This window comes from Trachemys scripta, chromosome 11 (assembly GCF_013100865.1).
Source record: "Trachemys scripta elegans isolate TJP31775 chromosome 11, CAS_Tse_1.0, whole genome shotgun sequence".
Taxonomy (NCBI): domain Eukaryota; kingdom Metazoa; phylum Chordata; order Testudines; family Emydidae; genus Trachemys; species Trachemys scripta.
The window spans coordinates 39,843,119-39,867,925 of NC_048308.1; the positions used below are offsets into that span (position 1 = coordinate 39,843,119).

Below are 24,807 nucleotides of genomic sequence, written 5' to 3' on the forward strand. Positions count from 1 at the left end.
GAGTGACAGGGACCGTATGCTTCAGTGGGGCTACTCACATACTTCAAATTAAGCATATGCTAATGTGCTTTGCTGGACCAGGGCTAAGGTACTCAGTACCTTGCAAGATGGAGCCCTAGAAGATGACATTGTGCAACCACCAATTAGTTCAGTCAGAGCCAGCATGGCCAGCAGTCGAACCAGAGATTGGCAGAGTACATGGGGGTCTTCGGTTCACATAGATACCCTTCAGCACCATGGATGGAAAAAGAATGGGACAGGCTATCTCCAAACATAACGACTCTGCCTGGGCCTCTCAGCCACACCAGGCCAACATCAGGGTTGCAGTGCCAGGGCAGAGGGTGCTGCTATGTGTGGTCAGTGCCCCCTCGACAGAACAAGGCAGCGGCAGTGCTGGTCTAAGGATTTTGGGCTCCTCCCATGAATTTGGGCCCTAGGTATGTGCCCGGTTTGTCTGTGTGTTAATCCAGCTCCGGCCACATCTCCATTTTTTTTTTTAAATGAGTTCCAGGATATGACAGCAATACTCAATATAGTGCAGACTACTTTTCCTTAATACAGTCATGTTTTTATGAAGATAATACAAAATCAATGTTGTTGTTGCATAGTTACAGAATTTAAACAAATAGTAAATAGTAGTTTCTCTACACACACACACACACACACACACACACACACACACACACACACACACACACACACACACACACACTCTGCATATGTAATAGTGGGTCTAAAAAAAAAAATCCAAAAAAGACAAAATGCAGTTGGTGGGTCACTATAGTAAAAAGTTTGGGAATCACGCTATAAGGCATCTTTTCTAATCCTTCAGTCATTCTCATGGCTGTTCTCTGATCCCTCTCCAATTTAACAACATCCTTCTTAAATGGGGACACCAGAACTGGACACAGTATTCCAGTAGCAGTCGCACAAATGCCAAATACAGAGGTGATGTAACTTGCTTACTCCTACTCAGTATTCCCATTTACACATCCAATGATTGCAGTAGCCCTTTTGACCACAGTGTTGCACTGGGATCACATGTATCCAGTATAACCCCCAAATCTTTTGCAGAGTGACTACTTCACAGATGACATTGTGATATCCTGTAAGTATGGCCTACATTGTTTGCCCATGGATGTCTGATCTTACATTTGGCTGTATTGAAACACATATTGTTTGCTTGAACCCAGCTTACCAAGTGACAGTGAATTTACAACCAATTGCACCCAAAGCATGACACTTTTCACTACTCCACAAATCTAGTGATCTGAGGCCTGGTCTACACTACGGGTTAAGGTCGACTTTAGCAGCGTTAAACCGAATTAACCCTGGACACGTCCACACAACGAAGCCCTTTCTTTCGACTTAAAGGGTCCTTTAAACCGGTTTCTTTACACCACCTCCGACGACGGGATTAGCGATAAAACCGGCCTTTGCGGGTCGGAATTGGGGTAGTGTGGACGGAATTCGACATTATTGGCCTCCGGGAGCTATCCCACAGTGCTTCATTGTGACCGCTCTGGACAGCACTCTCAACTCAGATGCACTGACCAGGTAGACAGGAAAAGACCCGCGAATGTTTGAATTTCATTTCCTGTTTGCCCAGCGTGGAGAGCACAGGTGACCACGCAGAGCTCATCAGCACAGGTAACCGTGATGGAGTCCCAGGATCGCAAAAGAGCTCCAGCATGGACCGAACGGGAGGTACGAGATCTGCTCGCCATATGGGGAGATGAAGCAGTGATAGCTGAACTCCGTAGCAGTAAAAGAAATGGAAAAGTATTAGAAAAGATCTCCAAGGCCATGAAGGACAGAGGCCATAACAGGGACACACAGCAGTGCCGCGTGAAAATTAAGGAGCTACGGCAAGCTTACCACAAAGCCAGAGAAGCAAACGGAAGGTCCGGGGCAGAGCTGCAAACTTGCCGCTACTACGCGGAGCTGCATGCGATCCTAGGGGGTGCAGCCACCACTACCCCAACCGTGTGCTATGACTCTCTCACTGGAGAAACACACAGGGAAGATGGTTCGGGGAACGAGGAAGAGGACGATGGAGGTACTGTAGGTAGCTCACAGCAGCAAGGAAGCGGAAAAACCGGTTTCCCCAACAGCCAGGATATGTTTGTCACCCTGGACCTGGAACCAGTCACCCCCGAACTCACCCAAGACCCTCAGGGCACACAGGAGACCTCTGGTGAGTGTAACTTTGTAAATATTTGTAAACATTACAAAAAAAAAAGCAAGCGTGTTTAATGATTAATTTGCCCTGGCAATCGCGGCCAGTACATCTACTGGAAAAGTCTGTTAACGTGTATGGGGATGGAGCGGAAATCCTCCAGGGACATCTCCAGAAAGCTCTCCTGGTTGAAATGGGGTGATTTTATTAAGGGGACATTCAGAGGCGCCCGTTCCTGCTCTTCTGACCAGAAATGTTCCCCGCTGTTAACCACGCGGTGGGGGGAGGGGTGAAGTGATCATCCCAGAGAATCGTGTATGTGTGTGTGTGGGGGGTGGTTTACTTGTGTTTGTGCCGCATGTTAACCGGGAAACCGCAGCCCCTCCTTTTACATTGAAACCCCATTTTAAATGGACAACCCAATTCATCCTTGATATGGGAAATGCGCTGCTGTTTGCAACCTTTCCCGCATGTTAAGAAGGTTAAAAAAGCCAAAACACTGTGGCCTACCATGGCTGCCTGCAAGCCGAAATATGCGACCTTGTAATGAAAGAGAGTGTACCCATTATTCTCTAAAATGTGTCTTTTTTAACCACCTCTCCCTTCTCCTCCACCAGCTGCAAATGTTTCTCCTTCGCAGAGGCTCGTGAACATTAGAAAGAGAAAACGTAGGACGAGGGACGATATGTTCACGGAGCTGCAGATGTCCTCCCACGCTGATAGAGCACAGCAGAATGCGTGGAGGCAGTCAATGTCGGAGATGAGAAAAGCCCAATATGAACGAGAGGAGAGGTGGCGGGCTGAATCGCGGGATGAACAGAGCAAGTGGCGGGCTGAAGACGATAGGTGGCGTCAGCTTGCAGACAGACGGCAAGAGGCAATGCTCTGTCTGCTGGAGCATCAAACTGATATGCTCGAGCGTATGGTTGAGTTGCAGGAAAGGCAGCAGGAGCAGAGACCGCCGCTACAGCCCCTGTGTAACCAACAGCCCTCCTCCCCAAGTTCCATAGCCTCCTCACCAAGATGCCCAAGAACACGGTGGGGGGGCCTCCGTCCACCCAGTCACTCCACCCCGATGATCGCCCAAGCATCAGAAGGCTGGCCTTCAATAAGAGTTAAAGTTTTAAAATGCAGTGTGTCCTTTTCCATCCCTCCTCCCCCACCCATCCCAGGCTACCTTGGCAATTATCCCCCTACTTCTGTGAGGAACTATTAAAGAATGCATGAATGTGAAAAAACAATGACTTTATTGCCTCTGCAAGCGGGAGGGGAGGGTGGGGTGGGGTGGGGTGGGGTGGTTGGTTTACAGGGAAGTAGAGTGAACGGGGTCGGGGGGGGGGGTTGGAGGGTTCATCAAGGAGAAACAAACAGAAGTTTCACACAGTAGCCTGGCCAGTCACAAAACTCGTTTTCAAAGCTTCTCTGATGCACCGCGCCCTGCTGTGCTCCTCTAACCGCCCTGGTGTCTGGCTGCGCGTAATCAGCGGCCAGGCGAGTTGCCTCAACCTCCCACCCCGCCATAAATGTCTCCCACTTACTCTCACAGATATTGTGGAGTGCACAGCAAGCAGCAATAACAATGGGGATATTCTTTTCGCTGAGGTCTGAGCGAGTCAGTAAGCTGCGCCAGCGCGCTTTTTAACGTCCAAATGCACATTCCACCACCATTCGGCACTTGCTCAGCCTGTAGTTGAACAGGTCCTGACTACTGTCCAGGCTGCCTGTGTACGGCTTCATGAGCCATGGCATTAAGGGGTAGGCTGGGTCCCCAAGGATCACGATAGGCATTTCAACATCCCCAATGGTCACTTTCTGGTCCGGGAAGAAAGTCCCTTCCTCCAGCTTTCGAAACAGAGCAGAGTTCCTGAAGATGCGAGCATCATGTACCTTTCCCGGCCATCCCACGTTGATGTTGGTGAAACGTCCCTTGTGATCCACCAGGGCTTGCAGCAGCATTGAAAAGTACCCCTTGCGGTTTACGTAGTCGGTGGCTTGGTGCTCCGGTGACAAGATAGGGATATGGGTTCCGTCTATGGCCTCGCCACAGTTTGGGAATCCCATTTCAGCAAAACCATCCACTATTGACTGCACGTTGCCCAGAGTCACTACCCTTGCTATCACCAGGTCTTTCATTGCCCTGGCAAATTGGATCACAGCAACCCCCACCGTAGATTTGCCCACTCCAAATTGATTCCCGACTGACCGGTAGCTGTCTGGCGTTGCAAGCTTCCACAGGGCTATCGCCACTCGCTTCTCAACTGTGAGGGCTGCTCTCATCCTGGTATTCTGGCGTTTCAGGGCAGGGGAAAGCAAGTCACAAAGTTCCATGAAAGTGCCCTTACGCATGCGAAAGTTCCGCAGCCACTGGGAATCATCCCACACCTGCAACACGATGCGGTCCCACCAGTCTGTGCTTGTTTCCCGGGCCCAGAATCGGCGTTCCACGGCATGAACCTGCCCCAGTGACACCATGATTTCCACATTGCTGGGGCCTGTGCCTTGTGAGAGGTCTATGTCCATGTCAATTTCCTCATCACTCTCGTCGCCGCGCTGCAATCGCTTCCTCGCCTGGTCCGGGTTTCGCCTTGGCATGTCCTGGCTCTACATATACTCCAGGACAATGCGCGTGGTGTTCATAGTGCTCATAATTGCCGCGGTGATCTGAGCGGGCTCCATGATCCCAGTGCTAGCTATGGCGCCTGGTCAGAAAAAAGGCGCGAAAGTAGTATCTGATGGACCAGGAGAAGGAGGGAGGGCCGAGTGATGACATGGCGTACAGGAACAGGGAGAAACACAAACAACTGTCACACAGAATGGTCCCCCCAAAGATTAAACTGAAAACCCTGGGCTTAGCAGGCCATTGATTTCACGGAGGAAGGGGAAGCAAATGAATACAGAACAAATCTATTTTTTACATCTTAAGCTGGCAGCCGACGGTGCAGCATGAGTGATAGCCTCTCCAGTACGATGATGACGGTTACCAATCATAAAATACCATCATCTGCCAAAAGGCAAGGGGCTGCTGCTGTATAGCAATGCAGCCCCACGTCTGCCAGCCCCACGTCCGCCAGCACCCAGCATCGCCCTCGGCCTCTTCTGGGTGCTTAGCAGACAATACTGGGCAATTGGCAGAAAATAGTATATTACGACTGGTAGCCATCATCATCGAAACAGTAGCATGTCTGCCCAGGTGGCCATGATTGACAGCCACTTCAGTACGACGACGATGGGTACCAGTCATAATATACCATCGCCTGCAAGGGGCTGGTGCAATGCAGCCCTACGGCTGCCAGCCCCACGGCTATCACTCATGCTACACCGTCTACCGCCAAAAGGCAGTTAGCAGCTGCTGCTGTGTAGCAATGCAGTCCCACGTCTGCCGGCACCCAGAGGACATATGGTGACGGTGAGCTCAGCTGAGCTGAGCGGGCTCCATGTTGTCTGCACAGGTAACCCAGGTAACCCAGGTAAAAAGGCGCGAATCTATTGTCTGCCGTTGCTGTGACGGGGGAGGGAGGGGCCTGACGACATGTACCCAGAACCGCCCGCGACACTGTTTTGCATCATCCGGGCATTGGGATCTCAACCCAGAATTCAAAGGGGCGGCGGAGACTGCGGGAACTGTGGGATAGCTACCCATAGTGCAATGCTCCGGAAGTCGACGCTAGCCTTGTACTGTGGACGCGGTCCGCCGACTTGAGCACCTAGAGCATTTTATGTGTGGACACACACAATTGGCTTTATACAACCGATTTCAATAAAACCGGCTTCTATAAATTCGAACTAATTTCGTAGTGTAGACATACCCTGAGACACCAGTCACTTGAATAACTAAGTAATTAAACAGTCTTTATAAATAGGTATGTAAGCATTCCCTTAAACACCACTCAACTAAAAATACACAGCCTACAAAATGGAGCAGCACTTCAATTTTTCTTGGGTGAATAACCAAGGGTCCTATATTGATTCTTCATAATCTGGAATGGCTGCTATAGGGAGGAAATAAATAAAAAAATAAAAAAGCATATATTTTCTATGCACGCCAGAGCCCAAGACTACTATACAGATTCTTGTACCGTGGTGCTCACCATAATACCTGAGCACCTTTCAGTAAGTAGTGCATTAAGCAATGTTTGTTCTCTCATCCTCTTCCTCATGCACGTTTAATGCTAGTGAAGGAAAGGTCAAAGAACTGCACCTTGCACTTGGAGCAGAAGGTGGTGACGTTTGTGATGGCCTTAGCTTTGGGAGAGGGTGCACGGGGTTCATTTCAGTATTGGAATGGCTTGTGAGAAAGCTCTGTCTCTAGCACAGATGAGCATTACTGAGTTGATTTCACCCACAGTAGAACATGACTAGGCAGGCACTGAGCTAGGACAGTTGCTTACTGCACAAATTTGCTTGTTTCACTATTTCCTCATCCTCTCATTCCCATACACACACACACACACACGTGTCATTCACCTTGTCACAAACCAGGACTATGAGATGTCTGGGTCAGGGACTGTCTTTTTACTTCATACCTATACAGTTCCTAGCACAATGGGCTCCTGATTGAGGCTTAGAGGTACTAGTATAATACAAACGGTAAATACCTATCACCTACAGATACTATTCTAGAAAGTTCTTGCCTGGGGCAACAGCATCCTGAAAGGAGTCCCGGTAACCACATGACCCTAATTAACTGCCTTGACTGAGCACATTGGCAGCTCCTCTACCCTCACTTTCCATTTTGTCAACTTATTCTATTTTTTTCAGCTAATGGCATTACATTTATCTATCATTTTCTTTTATTTCCTTCTCCTGCCCCTCTGCCTTCTCCTGTCTGTGGGGATCTGCATCACTGTGACCAACAGACAATGGACATTTATTTCAGTGAGGTATTATCCCTCACATAAAAATTTCTTGGGCTGTGATTCCTCATGGCAAATTTTATCCAGAATATACTTTTAAGTCATTTACAAACCCCACAACACAACATGCTCTAGCATAGGGATAACAGTCATAATATAATGAAAAGCAGAAACTGCATTAACAGTAATCTTTCATCAAATGTCCATTATCAGTTATATACCACATTAAATAATCAAAGAAAATAAGGGCTATAAAATAAATATTCAAATTCCACCTTAATTATATTTAGTTCTAAAAACTTTAGAGGAAAATTATGATTTATTTCTGGAGTGTCCCACAATATGCTAAACACTTTCCAAATATAAAAGAAGGCACAATATCTGCACCTTAAAGAGTTTACACAGTCCCTTTTGTCATACACAGTTCCTTTTGTCAAGAACCCCAATAATTCTCAACTATTTACAAGAAGTGACATTTCTGATAGTGACAAATTTTTATGGAAAAATTAATTTACAACACAGTTCTTTATCTGATCTACTCCAGAGCCATGTTCTCATAAGCAGTTTTTACATGAAAACCCTACATATTTTTTAATTAAAGAAATTAAATTTGGGGATAATAATTGTTTGGTCCACAAAGCTCTCTTTGATTTGAGTTAATTTGCAGTATTCAAGGAATAGGAGGCTCAGAGCTGGATATAATGTGTGCAGGCATTATGCACGTTTCTTTTTATCTCTTGTTAATATTTTCTTACCTCATGCATACTATTTCACATCCACATCAGTCTTCTCATGGCAAGCTGCACTCTGCCCCTTATATTAGCCTTTTTTTGTTCTGTGTAATAATTCAATCTAGAATGAGTCAATACACTTTGTAATTGAAAACTGCAGCTCATTAATTTCTAAACATTCTTTGTATTTCATGCTACACCTGTTCTTTTGGCACAGCCAGTATTCTGAATTCATCCATGTCCTCCGGAGTAAGCTATGTTGCTAAGATACATGTGTTGTCACAGTTTTCCCCTCCAACATACTTTCAGTTCGTGATCATACTTGTTTAGCATAATTAAGACTGAAAAGTGCTAAACCCTCTAATCCTTGCTAAAATAATCCTGGATATAACCCCAGTAATCAAGATGAGTTAATAGTTTTAAAATATTTTTATTACGGATTTTTTTTTGAGTTGTAACATTTGCAGGTAACATTCTTGCAGATCATAATGTGATTTCATCATCATTCTGAAGTCCCCTGTTGATCATCCAACACTGAAAAGCGCTCGGAACTGTGGTGGTCCAAAGTGTCTACTAGCACTTCCCCAGGCCCTGATCCTGAATTTCCTGAGTGCAGGATTCTGCATGGGTGCAGCTGCACCTACACTCAGTGAACTGCTACATCAGGCTCAAGATTGACTTTCAGACAAGGCTAGAGTACAGAATCAAAATATGGATCAGATTCTGCTCAAGCATCAAATCCTATTTGCCTTACATACGCTCTCGGTTACACTCATGTAACTCAGGAATAACAATTGACTGTAACCATGTTACTTCTGATTTAAATCTAGAGTAAATGAGATCAGAGCTTGATTCAAGATCTCCAGCAGTGGAACTACATTCTAACGAAGTCTCAAAAATAAAGTCTTTAGGTTATTACCAGCAGTAAAGCCTTGTAATCTCTAATTCACAAGAGGTATAAACATGTGCCCAAACTGAGCTCAGAGAGGGCATGTCTACACTTACCGCGGATTGACACTGCAGTGATCGATCCACCGGGGGTCAATTTAGTGGGTCTAGTGAAGATGCTCTCCCATCAACTCTGGTACTCCACCAGAACAAGAAGCATAAGGTAAGTCGACGGGAGAGTTTCCCCTGTCAACCCAGCATGGTGTAGAAACCACAATGAGTCAACCTAAGTTACGTTAACTCCAGCTACGTTATTCACGTAGCTGGAGTTGCATAACTAGGTTGACTTAACCCCATAGTGTAGACCTGCCCAAAGACTATTCAGGTACTGAACATTAGGCAAGTACTTAGGTCTCTTGTTAAATTTGGGCCCTATCTAAAATACAAGAAGAAAATGGTAAGATAAAAGAGGAGGAGGAATGAAGAGAATTACTAATTGCAGGGAGCTTCTACACCACCAAAGTGAAATACAATATTTATCATATTATTAAAATTGTAAAGTATGGAAAATAAAGCAAAGACAAAACAAAGAAAGTTTCTCCCTTACAAAGAAAATTAGAAAATAAATGAAAAGATGAAAAAACCTTCTCATGCCTGTAACTTCTAACGGGAGTCAGGTTTTATTACGCTGTTCAGATGCTTTTTGTTCTCTTCTAGTTGCTGCTCCCATAGAACAACCTTGCTGGCTTTGGTAACTTGGACAACTGGGTGCTTTTGGACATTACTTGGTGGTTTCTTGGTTTCAAACTAGATTAGCAGGCACTAGCGAGTCTAAAAGTAGAGCAACTAATATCCTAGACTAGAAATCAGTCAGTCTATATCCTATTTGAATGGTTCAATTCCTCCCCACCCCCGTACATATTAGTCTTCTTTCCCATTTACTACCTCTTTGTCTCCTGTTAAATTTTCCTCCCATGTGAGTGTTTATGTGAGAGGGCAGCAAACTCACCCATGTTGCTGGTTGAAGTGATTGCCACTAGGAATTCTCACTCCAAGAGTCAGCAATTCCAGGGATGAAGAAACTATCATCTCAAAAGGGGAAAAACAGCAGTTCTGAAACAAATTTAAATAGCTTCTTCATTTTAAAATGGTATCATTCTGAAAATGGGCTGCCACCAACCCACTTCTCCATTGAAGGTTTGTGTTATATTAGCTATTTGGCTTAGGAAAAAAAGTCAGTGTGCAGCCAGAGTAGATTGTTTCTATCCCAATGATTTTTTTTTAATTAATTGGCACAAGTCTTTCTTAAAACATGACTTTCAGATGAAGCCCAGGAAACTATCACTCCTAAGCCCCTATTGCCAATACAAAAATCTGGCATTTCATTTGGAATTTGAGGTAAAACATCTTTGGAAAGAATATTTTGTTCTTCTGAACACCAAGACACATTGATGTTAAAAATCCATGCTTAAGGTATCATTTCATTTTTACAACTTTAAATACTGAACCAACAGATGTGTTTTCTTCTGCTTATTCAGCCAAGTTATTTTCCCTTTTTATCTTATTCAGGCTCTTTTTAATTATCTTTTTCCAGACTAGAAGTAAAAACAAAAACAAAACAAAAAACAAAAAAACCATCCACAAAACCTCACTCTTCTCTTGTTTTAATACTACTAATATCAATCAACATTTTAAGTGGTTGAAACCATATAAAATAGATAAGCTTATTGTTGTTTTGATTCTCAGCTATAAAAATTAAGAGAATTAATCCATAGCCCCAACATAAGTTATTCAGTAGCTGCTAGTATATCAACTTGCTGAGCAATGCATCTGTCTTAAAACCTTCTGTTTATTGCAAAGGTAGTTGTCAGTTCAGAGGTCTTTTGTCAGTTTCAAAGCACCAAGCTGCAGTTTGAATGCTAACAGCATTTGGAATTTGAACTGAATGAAAAGCTGTCATTTAGGATCTGAAAAATGTCAGCTCCACGAAAAATACAAATATACATGATGTTACTTTCAATTTTCATGCATTTGTGTTAAACATATTGCTACTTTAAGCTGATTCTGAGTCACAGCAATGTTTGAATGCAAATGTACCTCACTTCCATATTGGCTTTGGTAACTGCTTCATGATAACTTTTCTGCACTGTAAAATCACCCAAAACACTCCTCACCCAATAACATGTGAGACGTGATATAATGCATAACACTTAGTAAACACCTCCCAACCATGTTTAGTATAGAAACAAACAATATAACCTTTCATCTCCATATTCATTTACTCTTGCCTAGGAAAGGGCAAAGCTGCTTGCTCTTTAAATGCTACTATCCCTGATTCACACACTGAAAACTAAGAACATACACCCCATAGTAAGGTTTAATGTAGGACATTATTCTTGGCAATAAACTAGGGTGACCAGATGAGAGACGTGAAATATCGGGACGCGGGCGGGGGGGCGCGGGCGCCGGCGGAGCAAAAAAACCCAAAACAAACAAACAAACCCAAGAGCCAGCAGCGGCGGAAAAAACAAAAACAAAAACAAAAAAGTAAAAAGCAAAAAAAACCCCAAAAAACAACAAGAGCCGCTGGAGCATAGGAAAAATTGGTGGGGGCTGAGCACCCACTGGAAGCTCCACGCCCCACCTCCCCTGCACCAGCTCGCCTTCGCTCCACCTCCACCTGCCTTGAGCTGGGTGCCGCATCCTGCTTCTCCCCCCTCCCTCCAGCGCTTGCGCCGCCATACAGCTAATTAGCGCAAGACTGGGAGGGAGAGGGGAGGAGGAGGAATGTGGCGTACTTGGGGAAGAGGCGGGGTCAGGGCAGGGATTTGGGGAGGGATCCAATGGGGGAAGGAAGGGGCAGGGTTGGGGGAGGGGCCAGGGGGAGCCCCCTCCGCCTATGCACCGGGGGGGCAAAATATCGGGACAATTCGTGTCCCAACCGAACATCAGTCAGGACGCGGGACAAACAAGTAAATATTGGGACAGTCCTGATAAAATCGGAACTTCTGGTCACCCTACAATACCCAAATCCTATAGACATACCAGTTTCCTATTTTTACTTTGACACAATATCCATCTAACAATTGATATAACGATCATGAACTGAATGCAGTATACAAGTATATCCAGGGCTGGCCTTACCATGAGGCGAACTGAGGCAGCCGCCTCAAGTGCCAGACTGGGAGCGGGGGGGGGGGAGCCACTGGGACCCAGAGTGTAGAAAATTGTGTCTGCTGCTGGTGCATATGTATTCTGTCTGCTCTAGATGCACAGAAATGGTGGAGTGCTGTGCTGGAGGAAGGAGGGCACAAGAGACATAACAGGAAGGCAGGAGAAAAGATGAAAGGGAATAACAGGCGCTGCAGGGAGAGAGAGGAAGAGGACCCTCTTATGTACCTCTCTAACACCCCCAGGAGCCTGGACAGATTAACACCAGCTTCTCAGGGAGCTTCCTGTTTCCTGCTGCTTCCCTGAACCCACTTGAGGAGAACAGGCAGTCAACTGAAGTAGTAGGAGCCAGTTAGGCCCTTAAGACGCTAATATCTTCCCTCACTCAGGCCCTGCTACCAGCCTGCTTATTTGTCCCCTTTAACTGAGTGTTGAGAGCCACTATAGCTGGCACAGAACAGCAGTCATGAGTGAAAGAAGAAAACGCCCCTCTGGGGCAGCATTCAGAAAAAGCAAGCAAGCAAAGGAAACTTTTCTATCTAAGCAGGAAGGAGCTCTCCTGAGATACATAGACACAAATGTTCACGGTGAGCCTTTCGGCCCCAGTGAGGATGTGAGTGGTGAGGACATGCCTGATCTTCCAGTTAGTCAGAGTGCAGGTGACCTGGCAGTTACTGCAGCATCCATATCTCCATCTCAAATGGATGTAACCAGGCACATTCCTGAAGAAAAGTGTAGATCAGAGAAGAGTGTGGTGGAGGCGCAAGAAACAGCTGCTGCTGAGTTTTGTTCCTTCAGTCTAGATGATCCAGGACTGTGTATCCACTTGAGCAGCAGCCTGAGGGACTTCCTTGTACTGCATGGGCCACAGCAAGTGAAAAACTTCACGTTCCCCAAAAACAATGAAAATAGAAGTTTCCATCCAACACATTACTGGTGTGAAATCCCCAACGGTGATAAAGTGGAGAGGCCATGGCGTATGTACTCAAAAACCTAGAATGCTGCATACTGTTTTTGTTGCAAACTCTTCCAGTCTAATGTTCCAGACACATTGGGTTCTACAGGAACAAAGGACTGGAAAAATCTGGCTAGAAATCTGGCATGCCATGAGAAGGCAGCAAATCACCAGAAAGCATTCCATAGGTGGAAAGAGCTTGAGATGAGACTAAGGTTAAAGGCCACCATAGATGATCAGCATCAAGAGAAGATTGCATCAGAGTCTCTTTACTGGCAAAATGTTCTGAAAAGGCTCATTGCCATTGTGAGAATGCTTGCTACCCAAAACCTAGCACTGCGTGGCACTTCAGATCAGCTGTATGTGCCAAACAATGGAAATTTTCTTAAAATTGTGGAGCTGATGGCTGAGTTTGATGCTGTACTCCAGGAGCATCTAAGAAGAGTCACCACCCAAGAAATGTACATATACCACTACCTTGGAAAAACAATTCAAAATGAGATCATACAGTTACTGGCAACAAAAGTCAAACAGAAGATTGTGGCAGATCTGAAGTCAGCAAGATATTACTCGGTTATTCTGGACTGCACACCTGATATCAGCAATACAGAACAAATGACTTTAACGGTGCATTTTGTAACAATAACAGAACCTTGTGAAAATGTCCCTGCAACGGTGACTGTCAGAGAGCATTTTCTAGACTTTATTGACATTGATGATAGTACAAGAGCTGGTATGACATATGTGCTTTTTAAAAAGCTGGAAGATATGGGAATTGTGATAGCTGACATGAGAGGTCAGGGCTACGATAATGGTGCCAACATGAGAGGAAAGAACAGAGGAGCACAGACACGGATCCGAGAGTTAAACCCTTGAGCTTTTTTTGTCCGATGCAGTTCTAATTCATTGAACTTGGTGGTCAGTGATGCAGCATCAGCTTCTAGTGAGGCTCCTGAATTTTTTAATGTAATTCAAAGCATCTATGTATTTTTCTCTGCATCAACTCATCGATGGCAAATTTTGAAGCAACATCTGGGAACATCCTCTCTGACACTGAAACCACTGAGTGCTACACAATGGGAAAGTCTAGTGGAGGCGATAAAGCCTATCAAACACCAAATTGGGAAGATATATGATGCCATAGTTGCCATTATGGAGGATAATGCTATGACAGGAACGGTTCATGGGAGAACTGTGGCAGAGGGAAATGGAATCAACAGAAATATACATAACTTCAAATTTCTGTGTGGCTTAGTGTTGTGGCATGACATACTATTTGAAAGAAATGTTGTAAGCAAGAGTCTCCAAGGTGTTGACCTTGAGATATCTGGAGCAATGGAACAACTGGACAAAGTAAAGTCATACCTACAGTCTTACCGGTCAGATGAGGGATTTCAAAACGTTCTGAAGAGTGCACAGAAGTTGGCAGAGGAACTTCACACTGAACCTATTTTCCCACCCATTCAAGAATACAAAGAGTCACTGAAGAAGACGACATTTTGATTACGAGGCATGGGATAATCCCGTAAGAGACCCCAAACAACAATTCAAAGTTGAATTTTTTAACCAGGTGCTAGATCGGGAGCAGGCAAACTTTTTGGCCTGAGGGCCACATCGGATTTCAGAAATTGTATGGAGGGCCAGTTAGGGGAGACTGTGCCTTCCCAAACAGCCAGGCATGGCCCGCCCGCGCCCTCTATTCGCTCTCCCTCCCGGGACCTCTGCCCCATCCACGCCCCCGTCCACGCTCCCTGTCCCCTGACCGCGCTGCCTGGAGCACCCGTGGCTGGCAGCCACCTGGCTGGAGACAGCCACGCACCTCGCAGCACAGAGCACTGGGTCAGGCCCCAGTTCTGCAGCTGCCCTGTCCCAGGAACTCACAGCCCAGAGCACTGCGCCGGTGGCGGGGCGAGCTGAGGCTGCAGGCGAGGGGGAACAGCAGGGGAGCGGCCGGGGCTAGCCTCCTGGGCCAGGAGCTCAGGGGCCAGGCAGGAGGGTCCTGCAGACTAGATGTGGCCCGCAGGCCATAGTTTGCCCACCTCTGTGCTAGACTGTGCAATACAGTCAGTTGAACGTTTCATGCAGCTCAAGGAACACAGCAGTATATTTGGGATGTTGTATGATATTCCAAAATCCTCACTATACCTGAAGAAGACCTACACCAGCAATACAGGGCACTAGAGACAGTGTTGACACATGATGATGTGCGCGATATTGATGGGAGTGATTTAGGTGATTAACTGAAATCCCTTTCAAGATACTTTTCAGCAGGATCAACTCCAAAGGCTGTTCTGGAATATGTGCGCACAAATAAGATGACCACCCTCTTTCCAAATCCTTTTGTTGCTCTGCACATACTTCTAACACTTCCTGTAATAGTTGCCAGTGGAGAACGTAGCTTCTCCAAGCTGAAGTTAATAAAGACACATCTACACTCCACAATGACACAGGAGAGGCTGGTCGGCCTTGGGACCATCTCAATAGAGCATGAGCTGGCCCAGACTGTGGACCTTCAGGAAGCAGTTTGCATCCAAGAAGGCACGGAAAGCACCACTTTGATTATTCAAACAGATAAAAATACCAGTGTTTACTATGCAGACAAGAAAAGTTACATTTGCTGTTCAGGCGTTTGAAAGTTAAGTGTTACTTCAAATTTTTGAACAAGGCATTTTAAGTTGTTAGTTCTCCTTTATTGGGGTAGGTAGCAGAGCAGTACCATGAGAGGAGCAGAACAGGAAGAAAGCAGAATTGAGACCTTTCAAAGTTTTGGCCCAAACAAGGGGGAATGGGGGCGTCATTTGAGCTCCCCGCCTCAGGTGCCAAAATGTTGTGGCCCGGCCCTGAGTATATCTAGTATAATTTGATCATCTGGGCCTGCAAATGTTAGCTTGTGGTTAACTTTATGCACATGACTAGCCCCACTAAAAGCCAGGGATATCGATGCTGAGGGGTCAATGCTAAAATAAGCCAGCCAGCAAGTGTCAGATTTGTGAATCTGATGGTTCCTATAGCGCTCACAAACATTAGGAGATGCACATCGGAGAACATTAAAAGCTGCATAGCTCTAAATAATTGGCGCTAATATTTTAAAAAAAGAGTCTAGGTTTGTTAGAGTTTATAACTTTCTAATTCTAATCCATTTTTTGAAACATCTGGTATCCTTGCAGTTGCTGAGGACTAAGTGTGACAAGTGGGCAGTAATAAGAGCAAGCATTTCTATCTAGGTAACTAAATTGCTCTCCTGACTTTATGCAAACTCAAAAGAAAATTTTCAACTATGAGCTTACACCAAGCATTGAGAATTTAATTTAAAAATGATTAGTTGTGACACTTCGAAAGGAATAAAAATAGGGGTCAGAACAGGATGGCTATTACCGCTTTAACCAGGGGGTATATAATAGCTCCAGTATTCTTTTACACCCCAATACATCTAAAAAATTCATTTAACCATTTCTGTCCAGATCCCTAACTAATGTGATAGCTTTATTTTCTTTCTGCTGTCACTTCTACCCAAGTATTTTACTCTCCACAGGTCTGCAAGGTTGGGGTAACCACTTATTAATGGACAATTATAATTGCACCAGATGTGCCTGCCTACCGTGGATTGAAAGATGTAGGATGACCGAACGATTTTGAGCTCTACATAAAAGCCTGATGATGTGGATTCCTATGCAGGATGATTTAAAGATAACTGGTATAAAAGTTGTTATTCATTTAGATGGGAAAACATTTCCATACCTTAAGAAGGAAGGAGAAAATGGTTGAGAGCTTTGTGTATAAAAAGGGATAGCTTATTAAGGTGGTAAAATATATGTATGAGGAATCTCTCAGTATACAGCTGAAGAAGGGTCTGATGTTAATCCTTAAAACACAAAGCATTAGAATCTTGGGCTTTGGTTCACGACCGTTTCAGAGTGAAAAGAGCCATGACCACTACCACTACCTGCAGTCCATGGGTTTTCCTTGGGAGTCTCATATACAAGTACTGACCCAACCTGATTCTGCTTAGTTTTTGAGATTAGACACAGTCATAACTCCAGGTGATTATCATCAGCTATATAATGTTACGTTATAAAATCAAAGCAAGGTAAGAAAAACTTGCAAATAACAAAATTATCCCTTTACAGTTCTCCTAATTCAAAAAGTCCAGCCTGTTTCCTGTAGAAGTGATTAGTAATAGAAAATAATTAGAACAAGGCAGATGGAAGAAGGAGGGCAAAACAAAAACAACATATACAGCCCAGGAAACAGCCTGACAAGTGATGGAATTGACAGTCAGCAAACCAGCTACAAAGCACCACAATTTGAGAGTATTTTATGTAAGCAGGCCTATTGCACAAGTAAAAATTACCATTAAATACCATCTTTAGAAACAATGACCAAGAGACCCACTTTATCCTAGGTATGACTATTGGAAAGATAGTGTCAGAAATCGCAATATACTGCTCCTAAAATCCCCTCACCATTTTCTCAAATAACCCAGGAAATAATTTTCCCTGAAGATCCCTCTTTGTAACCAGTGATTAAAATGGAAGATGAGCTCTTGTGCTCAGTTTATAAAGATAATACAACGTTTCATTATGGAGTGATGAGCTGCCTGAGCCTCCTGTAGGACCTTCTCTCCTTCACATCTCAGGAGACCCACAGGAGGGATCTGATCTCTTTACCCACCAGCACAGTTCTCACCCAGATTCTGACATCTCTGTGCCCTCCTCCACTTCACTGCATTTTTGCAGTGATAAAAATTTCCCTCATGGACTACAATAGGTTTGTCCTTTGGTGGAGACATCAAGGTGAACTATGCTTGGAAGAGAGATCTGATCGCTTTTTGGGGCATGCTTGGGTCTGGGATGGGATGATCTCTTCGTGGGTATCAGGAAGCCCATCTCTCCAGAGCAGACAGCTATATTATCTTATAAACTGTACACCGGAGCTGATTTTCCAGACCATTATTATATGGGGTAATTAATCTTTCTCCTTGACTTCTCTTGCTGCACCACGAGCTAATCCTAAGCATCGTTCTCTGTACCCCTCTGTTCCAGGCAGCCTCTTCATATCTCTGAGCAAGACACAGGGTAAGGGTGTCCTCCTGATCCCTCATTCCCTTTCCACAGACCCAATGATTTGGGAGGGCCTCGAGAGCAGCTCCGTGGTAAAGCAGGACAAGACAGGAGAAAAAAGCAACACTTCCTTCCCTGCTCCACCTGACAATTAACTTTCTCCTCTGTGATGAAGGACAATTAGGCTAGTGAGAGCCACAGGAATTTGGTCTGCTGAAGAAGGTAGGAAAGTGCTAATGCCTCCCTCCTTGCCTTTTCCTGCAGTGAAGACCTTATCCTCAGCTCTCCCACCAAACCCTCTTTGCTTTGGACAGCTCCTTGGGGCCTCCGCCAAAAGTTTACTCTTCCTAATGTACTCACCCTACAGCTGTGAGGGCTTGTTATGGCCCACATCTATCCCAAGACCCACAGGGGAAGAAAAGCAAGAAGTTCCTACAGCTTGTCAGGATTGTGGTGCCACGACAACCTTCCTAAGGCTCATTAGGGGTTGATGCACTTACCTTGGTAGAGCCCTACTTCTCTGCACTGCCCAAGGTCTACAGGAGATGTGCACCTCTGCTAAGGTCTTAGCAGACATGCGTTAGTGAGGCGATCCTCTTCTGGCATCAGGAAATAAGAAGGAAGCCCCCCACCAACCCCCATGCTATGACTATTTAAAAAAATAAAGGAAATTTCAAAGGTCAAGTTTAGGTTGCAATGGTTTGAATGCTTAAGTTTAAGAAACAAAAACAAACAACCCTCCATCCCAAACCTACAGTATTAGGAACCCTAGAAATGGCTGTACTTTACAAATAAGGCACTCAATCTACCTTAGATCTATGTGCCCATACCAATTATCTGACAAGCATAAAAAGGAATAATATCTTGTTTTATCTAACAGATTCATTTGATTAGTGATCACAGAAGCAGAATTCTCCAATCTTAATTTTATAGCAATGGGGCTGCTTTACAGTCTTCTTAACAGTCATTCACAGTACACATACAGAAATTTTCCAAATTCCTGAACCAAAAAGAAAAAGGGCTTATTGAAAACAACCATTCTCCAGTCTTTGCCGAGGGCCTGATTCTGTGAACCAAGGAGAACATTAAGCACCTGACAGGTTGGGCCCTGTGATTCCAAATGGCAGTCAATTATCCAAGTATAATTAGACAGACAGAGAGCTAAAGCGCCTCTGTAGATTAACCTAATTTGCCCTGCAGTATTAGAGCACTTATGTGATAAGAGCAAGTTAGTGTGGTGAGAAATCATCTCCATAAGTGTCAGAGACATGTATATAGGAGACAAATAATTAAATTACTGCTCTGTGGTTCACATTCTTAATAGTATACCTACAAGGAAGGGAAGATGGTAGACTGGCTTCTCTACAGGGACACAGTATTATGAAGCAAAGGTGCCTTGTGTTAGAAATACAACTGTAACTGGGCATTTCCTAGATTTTTAATATCTTGTGAAATGTATGTATGTATTTTAACTCACGTTCTTGATAGGCAATAATGCAGGTGAACCCCTGAGAGGTGCCAGCAACTTTAACTTCACCTTAATAACATTATTGTGTGAGCATTACACTAACATTCGTTGGACACACAAACTCTTTCGTAGGACCTGAGGTGTAATTGGAATCAGCTGGGTGACAGTCTTTTCGTACATATCCTCTTAAATAATGTACAGGAATAAACAGTGGCCATCTAAGCACCTACTTTGAGTTAGCAAGGATAAAGGGAAACAAGAATTCAGATTTGAAGAAACAGAAATACTAAGGAAGCAGGGAACTGGGATGTAGTCCACAGTTGGAGACTGGCTAGAGTGTGACTAATTGATACTTTCTGAGCAAGACACATTGGAATTTCAAGGCTAGAATGTGGATTATTGTAAGAAAAATATCTTTACATTTCATTTGGGAGTTTTGGCTCCTAAAGCAAGAACAGTTTGTATGGCCTTTTTATCTATCTGCTTTGTATGTATCTGCTTTACTACCACCATAGCATAAAAGTAATGTAAGGGGTTAATTGCTTTCAGTTAACATGAATGGAAAATACTTCTCTCTACAATCTATAGAAAGGATTCCTTACATATTACTTTAAAGTGTTCTTTATATTCTGATGTCCTCACACTGGAAACCACCTATTATTCCACTCATCCTCTTTTATCAGGCCTTAAATAATAATAAAACATTCTTAATGGCTGCTAGTATGTTTAAATAATTATTAGTGATCTTGTTTCAGAATGAATGGGTACTATCCCTTTAAATGGAATCCCTCCCACAGTGCATGCTAGAGGGAAGAGAGGGGGAGATAAAAGATGAGGAGGATGTGGCAGCCCAAGTGCAGTGAAATGGATTGTGCAGAAGCAGCTACCTAAAAAGAAGGGTCTCTTTTTTGAACGTGAGGGACATTCTTGGTATTGACAAGGCTGTGTGGTCTTGGAGGCCTCTGTTAGAAGAAGCACTAGGCACAAAATAAATAGCTTGACTTTTTTACCTTCCACAGAGTTATGTTTTATTTATAAATTATACTAAATTTACAGAATGATTGTCATGGACATCCATGTAGGGACTTGTGAGGGAACATTTGTGAGAAAAGAGTTGACAATCTCATCAAGTTAATCCACAGGATTCTTCAGCACTCAATGTCTTTATACATATTTGAAAAGGAAGCATTTACCATTGAAGGATAGTTGCATTTTTAATGGTACTGTTTTGTTGCTAGCAGGGGGCGGGTAGCTGCAATGGACTTGTAAAAAGGCTTTAACACCACACCCCACTATCCTCCCATGAACACTCTCTAGTAAGACTGAGGGCAGGTCTTCACTACGGGGGGGGAGGGGGGGCGATTTAAGATATGCAAATTCAGCTACATGAATAGCGTAGCTGAATTCGACGTATTGGAGCCGACTTACCCCGCTGTGAGGACGGCGGCAAAATCAACCTCCGCGGCTCTGTCGACAGCGCTTACTCCTACGTCCGCTGGTGGAGTAAGCGCGTCGATTCGGGGATCGATTGTCGCGTCCCGACGAGACACAATAATTTGATCCCCGAGAGATCAATTTCTACCCGCCGATTCAGGCGGGTAGTGTAGACCTAGCTTGAAGCAGTGCTGGTAGAAAGAAAGTATTTCAAACAACTTGTAACAGCTATGACCTTGCCACTTCCTGAGGGCACATTCTGCCCTTGATTGTTAAAGTGGTGCGCTGTCTCAGCCCTTATTGGGTGTATTATTGCTTCTGGACACCCAAATTACAAGTGTCCAAGAATGTCTTCATCCATCTATGGACCTACGCAAGGTGGTCTATGCTTTCACCGGCTCCAGGGCAAACGACTGCAATACAATCTAATTGGGATCAACTTGAAGGCCACATGTAAACTACAACTAGTCCAACATGCTGTGTCTGCTAAGCAAGACTGACCAATAAGGATACATCATGCTCTTCATTGACTCCAATTCAGATTCCAGACCAGCTTCAAGTTTCTGGTCCTTGCTTTAAAGCTCTCAATGATAAAGGGTTAAATGTTGTCCGCGTCCACCTCTTCCTCCCATACTATGTCACAGAAATTTTGACCAAAGGGTGAAATTCTCAGAGGCAGAAGGTTCTTCCTGTAGGAGGACTATTACATAAAACACTACCACTGCAGATCTGCCTGAGTCTGACCTTTGTCATTTAAGGCCCACTGGAAGCTCTTTAAGCAGACTTTTCCTCAGCACCGGGGGTATGGGGGGGAGAGGGTAGGCGGCATAAGCACTCGGGTATGTTTCTCAATATCATCACTTGAGATGGCAGCCTAAATTAGGGAGGGAAGCTAGGTCTACCTTTGGACATATATAATTGTGACTTTAACTTTGTTTATGGCTCCCGGATACAATGGTGATGGGTGTATTAGAAATGCATATAGAGATTTACACTACCTCTAGGATCTTAATACTAACTAGACCCAGGAGCTGGCATGAAGAGCTTGTTTTCAATTAAGGCATATGGGGAACATTATAAAAATTTTCTGTTCTAGATCTCTTTGATCAACATTGCATGCAGAATCCAATTTATCATGGCAAGGTAAGAATGGCTGTCACTATTATCAACATTAAAAAAATATAACAAAAATATTGTTGTTGGAGGATTGCGTCTCCAATACTTTACTTAACTCTTTCCATCTCAGGCAATATGTTGGCACAAGGGACTAGAAGGTCCTTGTTCACAGCCAGTGTAATTGCTTTTATTGTAACTTTTCTTGCAGAAGTGTCAGTCATTTCTTATGTAAATAACAATGACTATTAAATTTAACTTGCATCGATCTTAACATACAATTAACCTGCAACTGTTTAAACTAGGCACTTCATTCTGAGAGACAGAAGATATGTAGCAGCACAGCTAAACCTCGGATAGACTTCACTTTTGTAATATTTTAAAATGGCAATATCTTAGTGAAGTAAAAAAATTATAATATTAATTTAAATCAGTGCCAGATAATTGACAATGACCTTGACAAAGAGGTAAGTAACTACACCGCTACCTCGATATAACGCAACCCTATATAACACGAATTCGGATATAACGCAGTAAAACAGTGCTCCATGGGGGCGGGCTGCGCACTCCGGTGGATCAAAGCAAGTTCAATATAACGCGGTTTCACCTATAACCCGGTAAGATTTTTTGGCTTCCGAGGACAGCGTTATATCGAGGTAGAGGTGTATCTATATATTTATTAATTCAATAGAGCTATCATCTTACATGAAGTATTTAACTGAATCAATTGATCTGCTTTTGGGCCACTAACTCTACTGTGATAATTACCTTCTGAAGGAGGAGAAGTTGCAATGATTTGTCAACTATTCAAGGAGTGAAATGCAGAAGAAGCTCTGGGGTACTGGGAACTATCGCCATTTCTGCATTAGGCCACTTCAGATGGAACACACTTTCAATAGAGTCTTTAGGCTTCCCCCTAGCTCAAAGGACCATAATGGCAGCATAACTTTGCTTTCTGAACAGCCTACAGATTATTTGAGGAACTATCATTACATTTTTAGCTGCTGTGCTGAAATATATGTTCAGGGCATTCAGCCATGTCAAGTCCACTCCCTTTTTCAATTCTCAAATCCACTAGTTATCTCTCTAACTTTATTAATTCTGTCAGAGGTCATGAAAGTCAGAAAACAGTAAACTAAAACATTTTTGATTTTCTATTTACATTGTATTGTATATGACAAGCAGTCAAAGGCCTTCAGGTAATCACATAACAAGTGGTCAATTAGAGTCTCATGCTTTTCCCATTAAAAACTATCTTAAGTCACACAACAATATATTGGTATGCCCCTTGCAGGACTCAAGGCTTCTGCTCATCATGATGGTTTGTGTTTTGCAATCCTCATCCTAATATTGCATAGTTTGTCAACTTTGCATCTTTCATGGTCTTTAAATCTTTCTCCTTTGCTAAAGCCAGCTATTAAGGCTCTCCCATCAACCACAATCATTTTTTTAAATTCACCCAAAATATTTCTACTGCTATTAATTCAAGTTAATTTCCATAAAGAGACATCTCATGTACCCTTGGATTCCCAGACGCTGGCACTTGCCAAATTTACTACTAGGCCTAGGACTCTAATATTTTATTTTGATGGTTAAGGTGTGCTTGGTGGCTGCCCTATTTCCTCTGCGCTTTTATGACAGAATGTGAAATTACAACCCCAGCGGCTATTCCCGAATCAAGCCCTAAGTGTCCTAGTGCTCTGTTTGTTCTTCTCCAGAAATTATTTTTACACATCACCATTTGTCTCACTCATGACGACAGGCAGGCCTGTATCACAAAGCCTGTATTATACCCTGATCAGAACGTCCACAGAGTCTGCAGGTGTGCAGCATGTGGTTTGGGTACAAGCTCATCCCTACTTTAGGCAGAGAAGCTTTTTCTTCCCTTGTGCCTTGGACAAAACATAAGACTTTATACCTAAGAGGTGAAAAATTAGGGAGAAGCTATGAAGCTGCAGGATAAGGCTTATGAAGAGGCACATTCATAAAATACAGAGCCCCGCAGAAATTATTTTCTCCTCCATCTACTGGAATAATCCCCTTTAGTGAATATTATTACAAGTACCATTCAGATAATAAAACAGCATCTTCTGTCATATTTAACTTTCTACAATTTTCTTTGCATCCGCTGTTAGACTTGTCCAATTCCAGTTTGCTTATATATTTCAATTGGAACAACAGGGATTTAATACTCCCCTTTTTATCATTGAAGACAAAGAAAAACGTCTCAATCTATGTATAAACACACTACAGAATGAGTATAGCGCTACTTTATATGGAGGTTAAATCATTCTAGTTATTTATATTAATGTAAACAATGGAGAAATATCAGTTTTTATTAGGGCTGTTTATTAATCACAGTTTTAATCGCACGGTTAACCAATAGAATACCAATTGAAATTTATTAAATATTTTTGGATGTTTTTCTACATTTTCAAATATATTGATTTCAATTACAACACAGAATATAAAGTGTATAGTGCTCACTTTATATTATTATTTTTATTACAAATCTTTCTACTGTAAAACGATAAACAAAAGAAATAGTATTTTTCAATTCACCTCATACAAGTATGGTAGTGCAATCTCTATCATGAAAGTTGAAGTTACAAAGTAGAATTATGTACAAAAAATAACTGCATTCAAAAACAAAACAATTCAAAGAGCCTATAAGTCCACTCAGCCCCACTTCTTGTTCAGCCAATTGCTAAGACAAACAAGTTTGTTTACATTTATGGGACATAATGCTGCCTGCTTCTTATTTATAATGTCATCTGAAAGTGAAAACAGGCGTTCACATGGGACTTTTGTAGCTGGCATTGCAAGGTATTTACATGCTAGATATGCTAAACATTCCTATACACTTTCATGCTTCGGCCACCATTCCAGAGGACTTGCTTCCATGCGGATGACGCTCATTAAAAAAGAATATGTTAATTCAATTTGAGACTGAAC

The 24,807-nt window shown here is 43.4% G+C and overlaps 1 protein-coding gene across 7 annotated transcripts in view; it reads right to left on the bottom strand.

Annotated features, from left to right (window-relative positions):
- Positions 1-24,807, bottom strand: part of CHN1 (chimerin 1) — a 156,040-nt gene that overhangs the window by 47,967 nt on the left and 83,266 nt on the right. The window contains exon 1 of one of the 7 annotated variants that reach the window (XM_034785640.1): positions 7,788-7,811. The exons of the other annotated variants lie outside the window; for them this stretch is intronic. Coding sequence (XP_034641531.1) covers positions 7,788-7,796 — 9 coding nt within the window. The 5' untranslated portion in view covers positions 7,797-7,811. Of the gene's footprint in view, positions 1-7,787; positions 7,812-24,807 lie in introns of those variants that run through there. 7 annotated transcript variants of the gene reach the window in all.